The following is a 15,498-nucleotide window of genomic DNA, read 5'->3' on the forward strand; positions in this document are numbered from 1 at the left end:
AGAATAACAAATATTTTTATATTGGATACTCTTTAAAAGAAATTATGTCTAATTCTTAACCAAAAAATTATGCTTTACTAATAGCTAACAAACAAAGTATTGTTGGATGTCACTATTTATTTACAACAAAAGTATTATTTCTACTGGTTCTTCAAGCTACATGTATGAGTATCATTTTTCTTGAAGTTTTACATCACGAGTATTCTTTGACAAGTTTCTCCAATTTCTTTTATTACAAGTATTTTTGACAAGTTTCTCTAAACTTATTGACATTATACATTAGTGATTCTATGCATTGCCTACTTCATATACATTTGAGATACAAGGATCGCTACGAGTTGTTCACACTAGACTTTGATTTTACTTTTTTGAAAGATGGATATAGATATTACACTTACAAAGACTAGATAAATATCAAAAGTATGCAAATGAGTAGTTATTCACAATATGTTAGAAAAAAAAAATACATGTCTTGAAAGAGCAAAATAGGAGACTATTTTAGAACGAAAATCCTATATTCCTCAATTTATATTGGTATTTTAGAAAGAAAACGAAATAAGAAAAAAAAGGAAGAATCGCTAGAAGGAGGGCTTGAACCTCCGACCTTGTGGTTAACAGCCACACGCTCTAACCAACTGAGCTATTCCAGCTTTGTTGTTATAAGACTTTCTTTCAAAAGTAATGTATTTGATTATTTTCACCAGCATGTTAATCAATCTTCTTTAAGTTAGAGTTTATAATTCCAAATCAAGTTCAGTAAAACGTTAACTTATCGTTTTTATTACTCCTAATCATACTCAATTATTTTGGATACGAGAGAATCGGTAATATTTATATCACTTATTAAATAAAATATATATTTGTTTCATCTCTATCTAACATTCAAGTTACTATGGAATCGTTTTAAATAGTGAGTTAAACAGAAACTAAAGAAGACAAAAAGGGTTTTAAGTTAATTTTATTTAATAAATTTTTAATTTAGAAAAATTAATTTTAATTGGAGAAACAAATAATCTTAATAATTTCTTTTTGAAACTTAAAATCCTCCAGGTAATTTGTGTCAACTTTCACTGGTTTGGTTTCAAACTATTTTCTAAAGAAAAAAAAAATTAGGTATCTATTGATCCAAAATATATTATTATTCTCATGTCCAAAACGGTGTAATAAAATGTGAGATTAAAGAATGATATCTATATGAAATATTAATTATCATTAAGAAAAATTATATTTATATTAATATAATTAAAATTCAAATTATAATAAACTATATCAAGTTATTATATGTGTTAAATCTGTTGATATATCTTGAATTTATTTTATTTATCACTATACTAATATATATGTCTACAAAAACTTGTAAATACATGTTATCACAAGAAATACACTAAGTTAATAATAATATTTTATTTTCACAATAACAAAATACTTGCGTTATAATCATTATAACTGGAATTTTTATGGTAGATTAGAATTCAACCTTGTTCCAAAGATTAGTCCAATTTATCTTAAATTAAATCGATTCATTTTTTGTATGAACAAGTTGAAAGACATAAAAGACTATCTCGATTAAAGGATAAAGTAATATAAAATGACACATGTTCAATAAATTTGAATAATAAAATAACATGATATTTCAACAAAATAATATATTAAAAATGTTTGAAAATTCACAACATTAATTATGTAAAATTTGTTTTGTTGCTAAGAAAAAAATATTTAAAAAAAATATTAAAAATTATGTTAAGAATACACATCACTAGTTATGTGCAATTAGTTCTCGTTTGATGTTTGATTATATAACGAAGGGTGAAAACACTATAGTTGTAGAGTTTGACTCTTGAAAATACATAGCTTTATGCATTTTGGTTGCAACACTTAGATGGTTGTTATACTACTACTTTTTTTTAAATGATTATATTAGAATATGATAAAAATAATAAACTTATAATTTCCATTTAAAATAGTAGAATGAGAATTTAATTATACTACATTGTAAAATATCCAAACAAAAACATGATGTAATCCATCCTATTAACAAAAAACTATGTATTATAATTTTATTAATTTTTATTTTTGCAGCAATTATTTTTAAAGTATATCAAAATCATTTTTGAAAATATAAATTTTGAATAAGTATTAAACACTTTAGTTATCAATATGATTGGGTGAATGTTTAGAAATTAAAAAAATATAATTTTGCACAGAAAAAAATTCAAATTGTTTTTACCTTTGTTCTTTCCTCTCTTTAGTTCCTTGCCCTTTCTCAATTTTCAGTGGCGGTTCTTTCTTTCTATTTCGTGTGTACCTCACATGAAACAACTCCTGCAATTCGTATCTACCACTTCTATCAATCTCACCAGGTTTCTTTTGCGTCATGCCTCTTCTTCGTTTTTTAACTTTCAAAATCCATGTGAATTAATGTGCGTGTATTTTGATTTATTTTTTCTGAAAAGGTTACATTTTTATTTACGCCTTTTTAATTGATTTGTTAAAAAAGTTGAAAATGATGCACCACATTTGCTGGAACATGTAAATTGAGTACACATTCATCTGGGTACCTGAATTGACTAAGAATATTGTAGCTTTGCAGTGTTTCGGAAGCATTTGAGTGCTACTATATTGGTTTGTTCAACTGTAAAAGCAATGGGGTCCAAAAGATCCCTTTCAAATTCATTAAAACCAATTTCATCATTTGTTGAGGGCAAGAAGGATGTGGAGCTTAAGGGGTTGGAAGCAAACCCTGGTTCCAAGAAGCATGTTATTGAGGTCTAATTGATATTCATTAAAATTGTCACTGTTATGTTCCTTTGAGTTTTTTTTTTCTTGGGTTTTCACTATAAATTGATAATGTAGGAGAATGATGTTAATATGTATTCCGTTGAGATTGAGAGATTAAGAAATGACCCGACAATAGTAGAAGCAATGACTGTTCAGGAACTCCGGAAAACATTGAAGTAAGCAGATTGGTCATTTCCTAACCAAGTTTAGTTTTAGAATATGAATATGTAATATTCTTGATTTTATATATCTTCACAATGATTTGAAATCTCAGGAGATTTAGGGTCCCTGCTAAAGGTCGTAAAGATGATCTTTTGTCTGCCTTGAAAAGTTTCATGGACAGTAGCATGTGCGGCGGTATACATTTTTCTTAGCATTATCTCAGCTTTTACTGTTTCTGGGGAGAATGAAGAGATTTTACTTTTCTGTTTCAACATCAATTATTTTTCTCCTCACAGTCGCCTCCTTTTATCCTTAACTTCGTGTCACTCCTTAGAAACTAGCTTAAGTTGTGTAGTTCTAATGTTTAGAAGGTCTCTTAATGTACAGAACAAGATTCTCACATAAGAGAAGAGCAAGGGCTATTAATTTCTGCTGACAATACTTCTGTAGAAGCGGAGACTAAAAGGGTATTGAATGAAGACCATGTTGAAAATGTCAATGAAACTTCTGAGATATTTGAACTTAACCAGGGTAAGAAAAGACTAAAACAATCTGAATCTGAGAGAAAAACTGTCAAAGTGGCAATCAAGAAGAAAATTTCACCGAAATCAAATGGTGATGCAGGTACTGTCGTAGGATAGAGTTAACTTTTTTTTTCCAGATTTTAAGAACACACTCCTATACTTTTTTTTTTCAGATTTTAAGCATGACACTATGATACCTTTAAACACTATTTCTGAATTTTAATTTTGGTTCAAATGTTGCTCAGTAAACTCAGGATCAATCTTATATGGGCTTTTATTTCCAGATTTTAAGCCTTCCAGGGCAAACAGAAAAGTATCTTCAGATGTTGTTAGCATTGTTACGGAGTCAGGTGAAATCAGTACAGCTACCATTGAAACTGAACCATGGACAGTTCTTGCCCACAAGAAACCTCAAAAAGGTTGGATTGCATATAATCCTAAAACAATGAGACCACCACCGCTTGATAAAGATTCAAAATTTGTCAAGATTTTGTCATGGAATGTCAATGGATTGAGAGCATTGCTAAAATCAGAAGGATTCTCTGCACTTCAACTTGCCCAAAAGGAAGACTTTGATATATTGTGTTTGCAAGAGACGAAGCTGCAGGTATAACATTAGTCATTTTATGCCTGCGAGTTATATTTTCTAACAGTCACTAAGCTGCAGGTATAACATTAGTCATTTTATGCCCGAGAGTTATATTTTCCAACAGTCCTATGTTTCAGTGTTGTTAGACATTTTAAGAGAATAACTGCAAACTTTATTCTTTTTTATTTTGTTTCTGCTGGTTTATAAGTGCTTCTTGCATCATATTGTAGTTAAATTATGTAAACTCTCTAGGTCACTACAGAATTATGCTAAAAAATGGTTTCGTATTCATAGAGAATCTCGAATAATGTTATTTGAAAATATTGAAAGATGTGAATCATGAGAAGCTTTTTCATATCTTCATTTTATTATCTATCAACTTTGGTGAAGTGTGTTTGGATTAGCTTCATGGTGAGTAATAATTATTATTTTCATGAAGGTAAAGCAACAAATAGTTGCTTCTAACTTTTGCATGCTATCATTGTGATTTTGTAGGATAGAATTGCTTCTCATGTGTTATCCAAACACACTTGAAGATGTTTGTATGAAATTTGATGGGGCTCATGTCTCTGTTATTTATGAATGCTGTGATTTTGCTAACAGGAGAAGGATATTGAGGAAATCAAACAGCGTCTAATAGATGGCTATGATAACAGCTTTTGGACGTGTAGTATTTCTAAGCTTGGTTATTCTGGAACAGCAATTATCTCAAGGGTATGTTGACTGCAATCATCCCACTTCTTCATGCTAAATGGAAACTTTTAATCCCAAATTTAGAAGAAAAGGCTGTTTATGGTAGGGAACATTCCTTGCACAATTTAATCAACCTAAATTTCATGGCAACTTAATATTTATTGCTGCATAAATTTTATCTAATAATGAGTTTGATAGGAAGTTGAGAGTGTATGTAAGGAGGAGGAGAGGTTAGTTAACTGTTAGTTAACAGTTAGAGGGAGTTAGTTGCCTAACTGTGTTAACAGTTAGGAAGAGCGGGAATATACTTTTGTATAAATTGTTGAGATGGGGAGAGGAGAGGGACTTTTGGGCAATTGAAGTGTGTAAACAGACTGTTAGTCTTGTTGGGGGAGATTAGGCTCTCAGATTACTTGATTCTTGTATTCTTTCTTGGAGATCAATAAAGTCAGAGGTTATACAGAACTTGTGATCTGTTGCGTGTGTAGTTGGGTGAGAGATAAGGTTTCTTTATCAGAAACCTATCAATTTGGTCCGACCTGCCGGATACAGATTTTGTGGACGCTGAGGTGAAGTGATGGAGACGACGACGGGGGCAAGATTAGAAGCGATTGAGATAACGGTGGAGGGAATGAAGGCGGAGTCGACGGCGGTACGTCGCGATTTACAACAAATTATGAAAATGCTGGAAAGACAGGGAAATCACGGGGAGAGTAATTCGGAGGATAGCTCCGTGAATGATAACCGACACAGAGGGAATGAGGAGGCCCGAGGTGGTGGAAGCGGCGAAAGAAGTGGAACGCAAAAGCCTTGGAGGAAAAGGGTGGAGTTACCTACCTTTGACGGGGACGAGCCACTCAGTTGGCTCAATCGGGCAGAAAGGTTTTTCGATATACAAAGAGTGACGGACGATGAAGAAAAGGTGGAGGTCGCCTACGTAAGCATGGAGGGCAGCGCGGCGTACTGGTTCACTTTCTGGAAAGCGAAGGCGAGTAACCGAACGTGGAATGGGTTGAAAGAAGCCATGATTAATCGCTTCGGTGGTGGATTCAGGGGGACCGTATTCGAGCGACTGGCTACTCTGCGTCAGGAAGGAACAGTCGAGGAATTCGTGCGTCAGTTTGAAGTCTTGATAGGGCAGACAACGGGGATTCCAGAGGAACAGGTGATGGGTTACTTCTTAGCCGGGTTACGGGAGGACGTGAAGGGTCAGGTGCGGATCCAGAACCATCGGCGTTGATGGAGGCGATGAGGATTGCGCGCGACGTAGAGGATGCGATGATGAAAGCGCAGGGAAGCCAAGCTAGTGGATCCAAGATGAACCCATTAGGTGCGCGATCAATGGGTATAGTGACGCGATCGGAATCGGCGAAAACAGTGACGAACCCGTTTGGAAGAACCGAGGGTGGAGGACCGGCGAGGAGAGAGGGAGCGGCAGTTAACACCGCAGCGAGGGGAAGCTCGACGATTGGGGGCGAAGGTCGAGGCCGAATGGTTCGAAACTTACCCTACCCCGAGTTTCTTAAGAGAAAGGAGGAGGGGCGTTGCTTCCGATGTGGCGGTCCGTTTGCACCAGGCCATCGATGCGCCGAGAGGAGCCTACGGGTGTTATTGCTGGCAGAGGACGAAGACGAAGGGGAAGAGGAAGAGGTAAACGGCGACCAGGAGGAAAAAGTGATGGAGTTGTCCGCGTGCTCGGCAGAGGGGTGGACCAACCCGGGAACCTTGAAGTTGACGGGGAAAATTGGTGAACGGAGGGTGGTGGTGCTCATAGACAGCGGAGCGAGCCACAATTATATCAGTAAGAGAACCACGGAGGATCTGGGCTTGCCGGTGATTGATACGGTACCATATCCAGTGAGTTTGGGTGACGGATGTCGACGGATCACCCAAGGACGATGTGAAGGGGTGATTATCCGACTAGAGGGGGTGGATGTGGAGGAAGAGTTCCATGTTTTTGAGTTGGGGGGTGTTGACGTTATTCTGGGGGTTGCATGGTTGGCTAAATTGGGAGAAGTTCGGACGAATTGGGGTAGCATGACAATGGAATATATGGTGGGGAATAAACCGATCACGATCAAGGGTGATCCAGCCCTATCGCGCCAGCTGGTGAAAGCCAGATCTTTGTGGAAGCTGGGAGATAACGCTGAGTCAGGAGCATTGGTGTGGGGTCTAAGTGCAATAGAGACAGCTGAAAGCTGTGAGTGGGGAACAGATGTGACAGGCCAGCAGCAGGCTGAACTGGAAAAGCTGCTGCAAACCCACTATCGCTTATTCCAAGATGTGCATGGGCTGCCTCCAACACGTCACATACAGCACCGAATCAAATTGAAAATGGGTGTAGACCCTATAAATGTGAGGCCATACCGCTATCCTCACATTCTGAAAGGGGAGATCGAAAAACAGGTGGATGATATGTTGAAGGCCGGGATCATACGCCACAGTACGAGTCCGTTTTCCAGCCCGGTCATCCTCGTGAAGAAGGATGGGAGTTGGCGCTTTTGTGTGGATTACAGAGCTCTGAACAAGGCCACTGTATCGGACAGATTTCCTATTCCGGTGATAGAGGAACTGCTGGACGAATTAAGAGGGGCCAAGTACTTCTCAAAGATCGATTTGAAATCTGGGTACCACCAGATCAGGATGGAGGAAGAGGATGTAGCCAAGACCGCTTTCCGCACCCACCTGGGACATTTCGAGTTTCTCGTGATGCCGTTCGGACTTACGAATGCGCCGGCTACTTTTCAGAGTACAATGAACCAGCTTTTACAACCGTATCTTAGGAAATGGGTGCTGGTGTTTTTCGACGATATTCTCGTCTATAGTCCAAACTGGATGGATCATTTAAAGCAGCTGGGTATGGTGATGCAGCTGCTGGAACGAAATGGGTGGGTGGCCAACCGGAAAAAGTGTGATTTTGGAAGAAGGAAGATATGTTACTTGGGCCATCAAATTTCCAAACAAGGGGTGGAAATGGACGGTGATAAAATTAGAGCGGTGGTTGAATGGGAAGAACCCAGAAACTTAAAAGCGTTAAGAGGGTTCCTGGGGCTCACCGGTTACTATCGGAGGTTCGTACAGGGCTATGGTAAAATAGCAAAACCATTGACAGAGTTACTCAAAAAAGGAAGATTCACGTGGAATGAGCAAGCGAAGCAAGCTATGGATGCTTTAAAGGCAGCTATCACGTTGGGGCCCGTTTTGGGGTTACCTGATTTCAACCAGGAGTTCCATATTGAATGTGATGCCTCAGGAGGAGGAATAGGAGCAGTGCTGACCCAAAACCAGAGGCCCATCGCCTTCTACAGTAAGGCCTTGTCGGAGAACACCTTAAGTAAATCGATCTACGAGAAGGAGTTAATGGCTTTGGTGTTAGCCATCCAACACTGGAGACCGTACTTGGTGGGAAGAAAATTCACGGTGCACGCCGACCAGCGTAGCTTGAAATATTTGTTGGAGCAGAGAATAACTACCCAGAATCAACAAAACTGGTTAGCGAAGTTGATGGGTTATGAATTTGTGATTTTGTATAAGAAGGGTAGTATGAACCAGGCTGCCGACGCTCTTTCGAGGAAGTATGAAGGAGAACGGGAAGAAAGGGAATTGCAAGCTATCTCTAAGCCATTTTGGCCAGACTTCCAAGAGGTCTTGAAGGAGGTAGAGGAGGATTCTGAGCTACAGAAGGTGATTGTTGGTCTGACACGTGATCCCAACTCGCATGGGGCGTACACTTTAGAGAACGGAAGATTGCATTATAAAGGCCGACTGGTAATATCTGCAAACTCAACTTGGATCCCTAAGTTACTTGAGGAATTTCATGTGACAAAGACTGGGGGGCATTCGGGAGTCTACAGAACTTATAGAAGGATAGCCCAATCCTTGTACTGGGTGGGTATGAAGAAGGAGATTACGGAATTTGTGGCGAGTTGTGCAGTGTGCCAGCAGCACAAATACGTAACAGCATCACCCCAAGGCTTGTTACAGCCTTTACCAATTCCTCAGGCAGTGTGGGAGGAAATTAGCTTAGACTTCATCGTGAGACTACCTAAGTCACAAGGATATGATGCTATTATGGTGGTGGTTGACCGGCTGAGTAAATATGCTCATTTTTTGGCATTAAAGCATCCGTATTCTGCAAAGACAGTAGCTGATGTATTTGCTAAGGAGGTAATAAGGTTGCATGGGATCCCAGTGTCGGTGGTGAGTGACAGAGATCCCTTATTCTTGAGCATTTTTTGGAAGGAGCTGTTTAAAATGCAAGGGACTAAGCTCAAAATGAGCACATCTTACCATCCGGAAACGGATGGGCAAACGGAGGTTGTGAACCGCATAGTTGAAGGGTACCTGCGGTGTTTTTGTTCTGAACAGCCCAAGAGTTGGTATCCAATGTTACCCTGGGCAGAATTTTGGTACAACACAAGCTACCAAGGGGCAGCAAGATGCACGCCATTTGAGACCGTATATGGAAGACCCCCTCCCTCTTTCAGTCGGTTTATCCCAGGAGAAACACAGGTTGAAGCTGTAGCACAAGATCTCATGACGCGAGATGAGGCCCTGAAGCAGTTGAAATATCATTTAAGCCGTGCCCAGGATTTGATGACACACCAAGCTAATAAAAAGAGAAGGGAAGTGGATATAAAGGTGGGGGATTGGGTATATCTGAAAATAAGGCCCCATAGACAGTCTTCCATGCCGGTGCGACTACATCCAAAGTTGTCAGCTAGATATTTTGGGCCATTCAAAGTATTACAACAGGTTGGCAATGTGGCTTTCAGGCTGGAGCTTCCCGAGGCAGCGCGAATTCACTCGGTGTTCCATGCTTCTCAATTAAAAAAAGCGGTGGGAGATCAAATAGTGGAAAAAGGTTTACCCGAGGAGTTGCAGGCAGCAGGACCTGCTTTTTGGCCAACAAAGGTCCTGGAGCGCAGACAAATACAGCAGGGAGATGAGGTGTGTCAACAGGTGCTGGTAGAGTGGCAGACCGGGGGTGTAGAAGGGGCGACATGGGAAGATTTAGCAACAATAAAGGACCAATTTCCAGAGTTCAACCTTGAGGACAAGGTTGAAAATGGAGGGGAGGGTAATGATAGGAAGTTGAGAGTGTATGCAAGGAGGAGGAGAGGTTAGTTAACTGTTAGTTAACAGTTAGAGGGAGTTAGTTGCCTAACTGTGTTAACAGTTAGGAAGAGCGGGAATATACTTTTGTATAAATTGTTGAGATGGGGAGAGGAGAGGGACTTTTGGGCAATTGAAGTGTGTAAACAGACTGTTAGTCTTGTTGGGGGAGATTAGGCTCTCAGATTACTTGATTCTTGTATTCTTTCTTGGAGATCAATAAAGTCAGAGGTTATACAGAACTTGTGATCTGTTGCGTGTGTAGTTGGGTGAGAGATAAGGTTTCTTTATCAGAAACCTATCAGAGTTGTACACAAGGCCAGTCCTGAGGGTACTTTAGAGGTGTTCTGCTCCAGGCTAGTGAATGGGAGGGACCCAACAATGGTTAGCATAGATGTTTAAAAGAAATCATGTTTATTATGCACACTCTTAACTTTTGTTTCAGCTTTTCATTCCCAATTTTCCTATTACAAATTTAAAGCTAAAGTTTAAAGCTCCAATTAATATGTGCAGTTGGACATTGAATTTCTTCCTAAACATTAAACAACCTTCAACATTTTAAAGGTTATGTATATGTAACCATTAAAATTTGCATGCACAGGTGACCCTTATTTATTGTTTTTCCATGGGCCCAAAAAACGATAGTACTGGCTATAGTTGTACACATTTTTCTCTGGGTAAAATGTTTTGGAAATGAGACTATTGATAATAGAACTTTGCAAAATTGAGATGAAACTCTTGCTGCCTATTTTAGTGATATTCTTTTCTAACCGAGTTAAATACTATTTTTCTCATCTGTCATGAATTTCATTCTGCTTTATAAGCTAACCATTTGCATCCTCATATTTAAATTGCATGAATGATGCTTGGATTAATAATTCTTTTTCTAATATTGTTGAATTCTGGCAGATAAAGCCACTTTCAGTTAGATATGGCCTAGGTATATCTGATCATGATAGTGAGGGTAGACTCGTGACAGCTGAGTTTGAGACATTTTATTTGATATGTGGATACATCCCTAATTCTGGAGATGGCTTGAAAAGACTGGTACTGACTTTTCTTTTATTATATTATATATTATATATTATACCCATTTCATTATGAAATAATATCCTTGTCCAACTATTGTTTTCTGTATTTGAATCTAGTCTTACAGGGTGACTCAATGGGATCCATCTCTCAGTAATTATTTAAAAGTATGTACGGTTCCTTTTCTTCACCTAGTAGGATAAAGCTTTATGCTTTGTTGTATGTATATATTGCTCTTCAAGCATGGTGTGCATGGTTTTTTGTTGTTTCATCTTTTATTATTCCTTTTACCTAGTTGTTCTATATTTGAAAGGCCTAGTAGTGTTTCGTCTAAGCTCAAAAGGTTAAAATTGATGCTGGAATGCATCACTTTATTTGAAATAATAATTATGTTAGCCCATGTCAACTAGAAATATAGTTATATTATAGTATTTTAGTGGGTGTAAGTCTCACATTGAAAACTAGTTTTACAAGGTTGAACTGAGCTTAAAGTCTGTTTTCTAAAAAATAAAATTGGAGAGCGCGTTGATGTCCTATGTTGTATACCCTTTTTCATTTTTTTCTTTGGTCATTACTAGATATTCTTTTGTGGTAAATATGCTTCTCACAGAAGGAATACTAACATTTTATTGAAATTCTTTTTGTTATGCATGCATGGTTAGGATTCCTAATTCATTTTCTGCTGGATTCAGGAATTGGAAAAGTCAAAACCGGTAATTTTGACTGGTGATCTAAATTGTGCTCATGAAGAGATAGACATATACAACCCTGCCGTAAGTGTTTCAGATTTAATATTCTCCGTAAAAATTGTTTATGCCGATTAAACCCTAGTAAATATTACCAGCAAAACCTAGCACTTGTTGGTAGATATAAATTACTGGATTTAAAAGTAGTAGTCAAGAAGTTGTTAATATGCATTGAATTAATTTATAGTCCAATCTTCTGATTATGGTTGGCTTAAAATTGAAATCAAATGTTGTTATTACTTAAGTTAATGTTTACTCAGAACAACTGTGCATGTAAATAGTTACAGGTGGTGTTGGCTGAGTCACCGGTAAATCCTGTTATCTAAATTGATTTTTTAGCTTTAAAATATTAATCTAATAGCAATTGGGTGTTCATTTAGAATTTGTTTGAAATTTGTTCAGATGAAAAGGTGGACTGAGTATGTATTAAATGAAGAGGCCTGATGCGATGATAACTATACTACATTTAATTTCTGACTAGTCACTGGTGAGAACGAGATACGCAGTACGCCAAACCATTTTTTGTAGTATTGATTAGATGGTGATTACCGATGGTTTCTACTCCATCAATATCATTACGATTTTAAATAGCAAAGCACAATGCCCTCCTAGTGTCAAGGGTAACTCATCATGTTAATACCTAACGTTTATCCTAACATGCTTGATCTGTTATGATAGAACTGGAGGTAGCATATCTAGAATAGTGATAGCACCATGGTGAGTCGTGCTTATGATTGGTAGGAAACCACATCACCTGGCAGTATATCGGAGATGCTATAGAATTGATGTGGACTTTGAAGCATGCAAGAGGAGTATGTAATCGGCAATATCATGAGTACTATGATTTTGTAATACTGGAAGATCGTGCAAGGGAGACCATGGGAGATAGCCTGGGTGAGGACGATTTGGTTGGGAGTCAGGGCACGTGTCAGTTGATCCCAAAAGTGTGGGTGCCATAACTTGCTTGACAGATTACGTGTGGGGTATCAAGTTGCTATATAGGCATAATGAAGAGAGAGATGGCGGGTAGGGGGAGGACATGTATTTTGAATACTGTTTTTCCTTCTTTGTTGTGTTCTCCAAGCATAGCAACCTTTTCCGTTTCTTATATATTTCCTAGACTATACAAAAATTAGAGACACATTACAACTTACATCCATCATTCATCGTTTTCATCATTTCCATTTTTATCAATCATTAGAAAATTACAGCAAGGTTGTATTAGGATAGTAACTCCCTACAAGTTATGTGACCATAACCATTTTGGGACCATTTTGTTGAGGTTTGTTGGTTATTTGAAGATATAAAAAACTAGAAAGAGTGGAACCGTAAAATATGAACTGCATAATCCAATTTTATTGAGCAATATTGTAGGTTTTATACAGCAAATAACGGAAAGAAAACTGCTAGAATAACAACTAACAAACTGGTGCCAAAAAATTGCAGATAAATCCTATCAGTCAACATGACTTTTATTTTCCTAAAAAATAGCTTAAAATCTGATTTCCAGTTGTTAATTTCCAATAGTCATCAATCAACAAGTTTCACAAATGCTTACACCAAACTAGTTGGCTTTTGAAAATTTGAATATGTTGAAAATAAAGACTAGTTGGAATTTAAATCAATAATCTGTCTGTTATCAATATAATGAATTACGTGAGAGTGCCAAGAGCATTACTTCTACTGATAAATACTTATATCCACAGGGTAACAAGAGAAGTGCTGGGTTTACAGATGAAGAGAGGAAATCATTTGCAACAAACTTCTTATCTAAGGGATTTATAGATACCTTTAGAAGGCAGCACCCTGGTGTTATTGGATATACTTATTGGGGTTATCGGCATGGTGGGCGCAAGAATAACAGAGGTATTTATAAAGCACTCCTAAAATTGATTTGCATACTTCGCTGTTTGTGTGGAATCTACTTCACTTCGCATATTAATATCCGTTACATGACTGTGTTATGAGTTTATTTGAGCACAAGCACGTGTGTGTTCACATGCTAGTTCTCCGTTGACTTCTCTCCTTACCCTTTTGTACATGTTCCACTATTTGTTTTCTCCTTCTAGATGATAGTAGGGTATTCCTCCATTTCACAGATAACTGCATTCAATAAGACTTTCCTAATTCTATCCAAAAGAAAATGCATGGATTTCCAATTGTCAACTTCTGTTATGGGAATAAAAATATATGCATCTTAGATGTAGTTGTGTTCTTCCATAGTTCAAATGCCGATCAGATACCCAAATGGACACACTCCCAGGTCGGGGTCTTTGGAATTTCTCTCAAAATTTCCTACGCTCATATCTGTATGCTTGTCTAATTTGAATTAGAATGTTATGAGTATTACTTTTTGAGGAAGTACATCCATGACACAGGTAATGGTGTGTGCATTTATTAAATTAGCATAATGAATGCAGAAATTTCTTGTTCTGAATTTTGAATGCCTTCCATTTAAATCTCTATATGATATGTTTTGAAAATAAAACAGGGTGGCGTCTTGATTATTTCCTCGTCTCAGAATCCATTGCTGACAAAGTTCACGATTCATACATTCTTCCTGATGTCAATGGTAGTGATCATTGCCCTATTGGTCTTATTGTCAAGTTTTAGTTCTAAAATTATGTATTAGCTTGTAGCAAATGTTGCTAGAAATTGTAATATATGGGATAGCCTATATATATTGCAAGCACGGGTTTTTACCTTTTTGTCTGGTTTTCTTAACTTACAAAAACCTGCAACCCTTGTACATACTAAATCTGTGATTTTGACTAGGCTAACAGAAGTTTGAACAGGGAATCTACTCTTTTTATATCAATGAAAAGAACATATTTGATTCTGCAACAAAATATAGAATATACAGTAGTCTAGGACTGTTACATGTGCTAGCCATTGAATGACTCAAGAAAAATAATTTGTTATGTTCCAAATATTCTAATTGAGGTAATTTTGTAAAACATCGGAGGCAGTTACATATTTTTTTCTTGCCTGTGCCCAAGTGGTGTTTTTCCGAGTGATAACTTTTGAATTTCATGTTAGTCTTTTTTTTTCTTCTTTCGGTCATATCTTGTAATAACATACAGTTTTTCTTGACTCTTCTCTTGTATATTGACAGATAAAATCATTATACTTTCTTTAGACAATCGATTTCATTTTTTGTATCCTCAATAATTTTTTCAGATTTCCTAATTTCGTGTTGTGAGTAGATAAACCTGGGCAACTACTCCCTCCACCCTAAACCTTATGGAAGTGTCCAAAGAAATCATGGAATGTGCAGAAATTAATCGTTGGAAAAGTGTAGCATGAAATGAAAAGTAGCCAATGCTGAATAACTAGCGGAAACAAAGTGCTTATTATTGTCCATCCGTATTTCCAGTTCTCAGTCGCAAAAGTAATGAAATGAAAGTAAATATAAAAAAAAAATGAGATAAGGATACAACTAATTATATTCTCATACTTACTTCACTATTTTAAGAAGGGCATTACGCCCAATAACTTATATAAACACTTTAAATTTGCAATGCCTAGGGATTTAAGCCATTTAACTTCTAAAATCCTTTCATACAACATCGAGATTTCATTGAACAAAATCTTGTCTAAGTAGGCCACCAACATTCAGTATAACATAAGGTGGAGGAAGGTGCTAGCTAAAGAAAGTCTCATGGCAATCCCGGCTTAGTAACATTCAAGATTTAAGATCTATTTGGATAAGTTATCCACAAGTATTTATTGAAAAAGAATATGAAATAATATTTTCCTAAAAGTAAAATTAGTAGAGTTTGTGAATTGTTTTATGTATACATTAGTATCTTCGAAACAAATTTTATACACAGAACTTGGTTGATAATGTAGATATTTAGAA

General features: G+C 37.1%; 1 protein-coding gene and 1 non-coding gene across 3 annotated transcripts; one reads left to right on the plus strand and one right to left on the minus strand.

Moving 5' to 3' along the window:
• Positions 1–576: 576 nt before the first annotated feature.
• TRNAN-GUU (transfer RNA asparagine (anticodon GUU)) lies at positions 577–650 on the minus strand. Its single transcript has one exon. It is a non-coding gene; the product is annotated as a tRNA-Asn (tRNA).
• A 1,572-nt stretch (positions 651–2,222) lies between these two features.
• Positions 2,223–14,485, plus strand: ARP (apurinic endonuclease-redox protein). Of its 2 annotated transcripts, none has more exons than XM_088096690.1 (12): positions 2,223–2,360; positions 2,583–2,766; positions 2,854–2,954; positions 3,053–3,135; positions 3,328–3,564; positions 3,749–4,071; positions 4,657–4,767; positions 10,771–10,908; positions 11,010–11,057; positions 11,583–11,663; positions 13,343–13,502; positions 14,128–14,485. In XM_088096690.1, exons 1-12 carry the CDS (start codon positions 2,311–2,313, stop codon positions 14,247–14,249), a joined length of 1,638 nt encoding a protein of 545 aa, XP_087952816.1. In that variant the 5' UTR covers positions 2,223–2,310; the 3' UTR covers positions 14,250–14,485. The 2 variants fall into 2 exon arrangements, with proteins under 2 accessions (XP_087952816.1, XP_087952817.1); XM_088096691.1 differs by having other exon boundaries at positions 2,229–2,360; positions 2,591–2,766.
• The last annotated feature ends 1,013 nt before the right edge of the window (positions 14,486–15,498 follow it).

This window comes from Vigna umbellata, chromosome 8 (assembly GCF_029865625.1).
Source record: "Vigna umbellata cultivar VRB3 chromosome 8, Vumbellata_1.0, whole genome shotgun sequence".
Lineage (NCBI taxonomy): Eukaryota > Viridiplantae > Streptophyta > Magnoliopsida > Fabales > Fabaceae > Vigna > Vigna umbellata.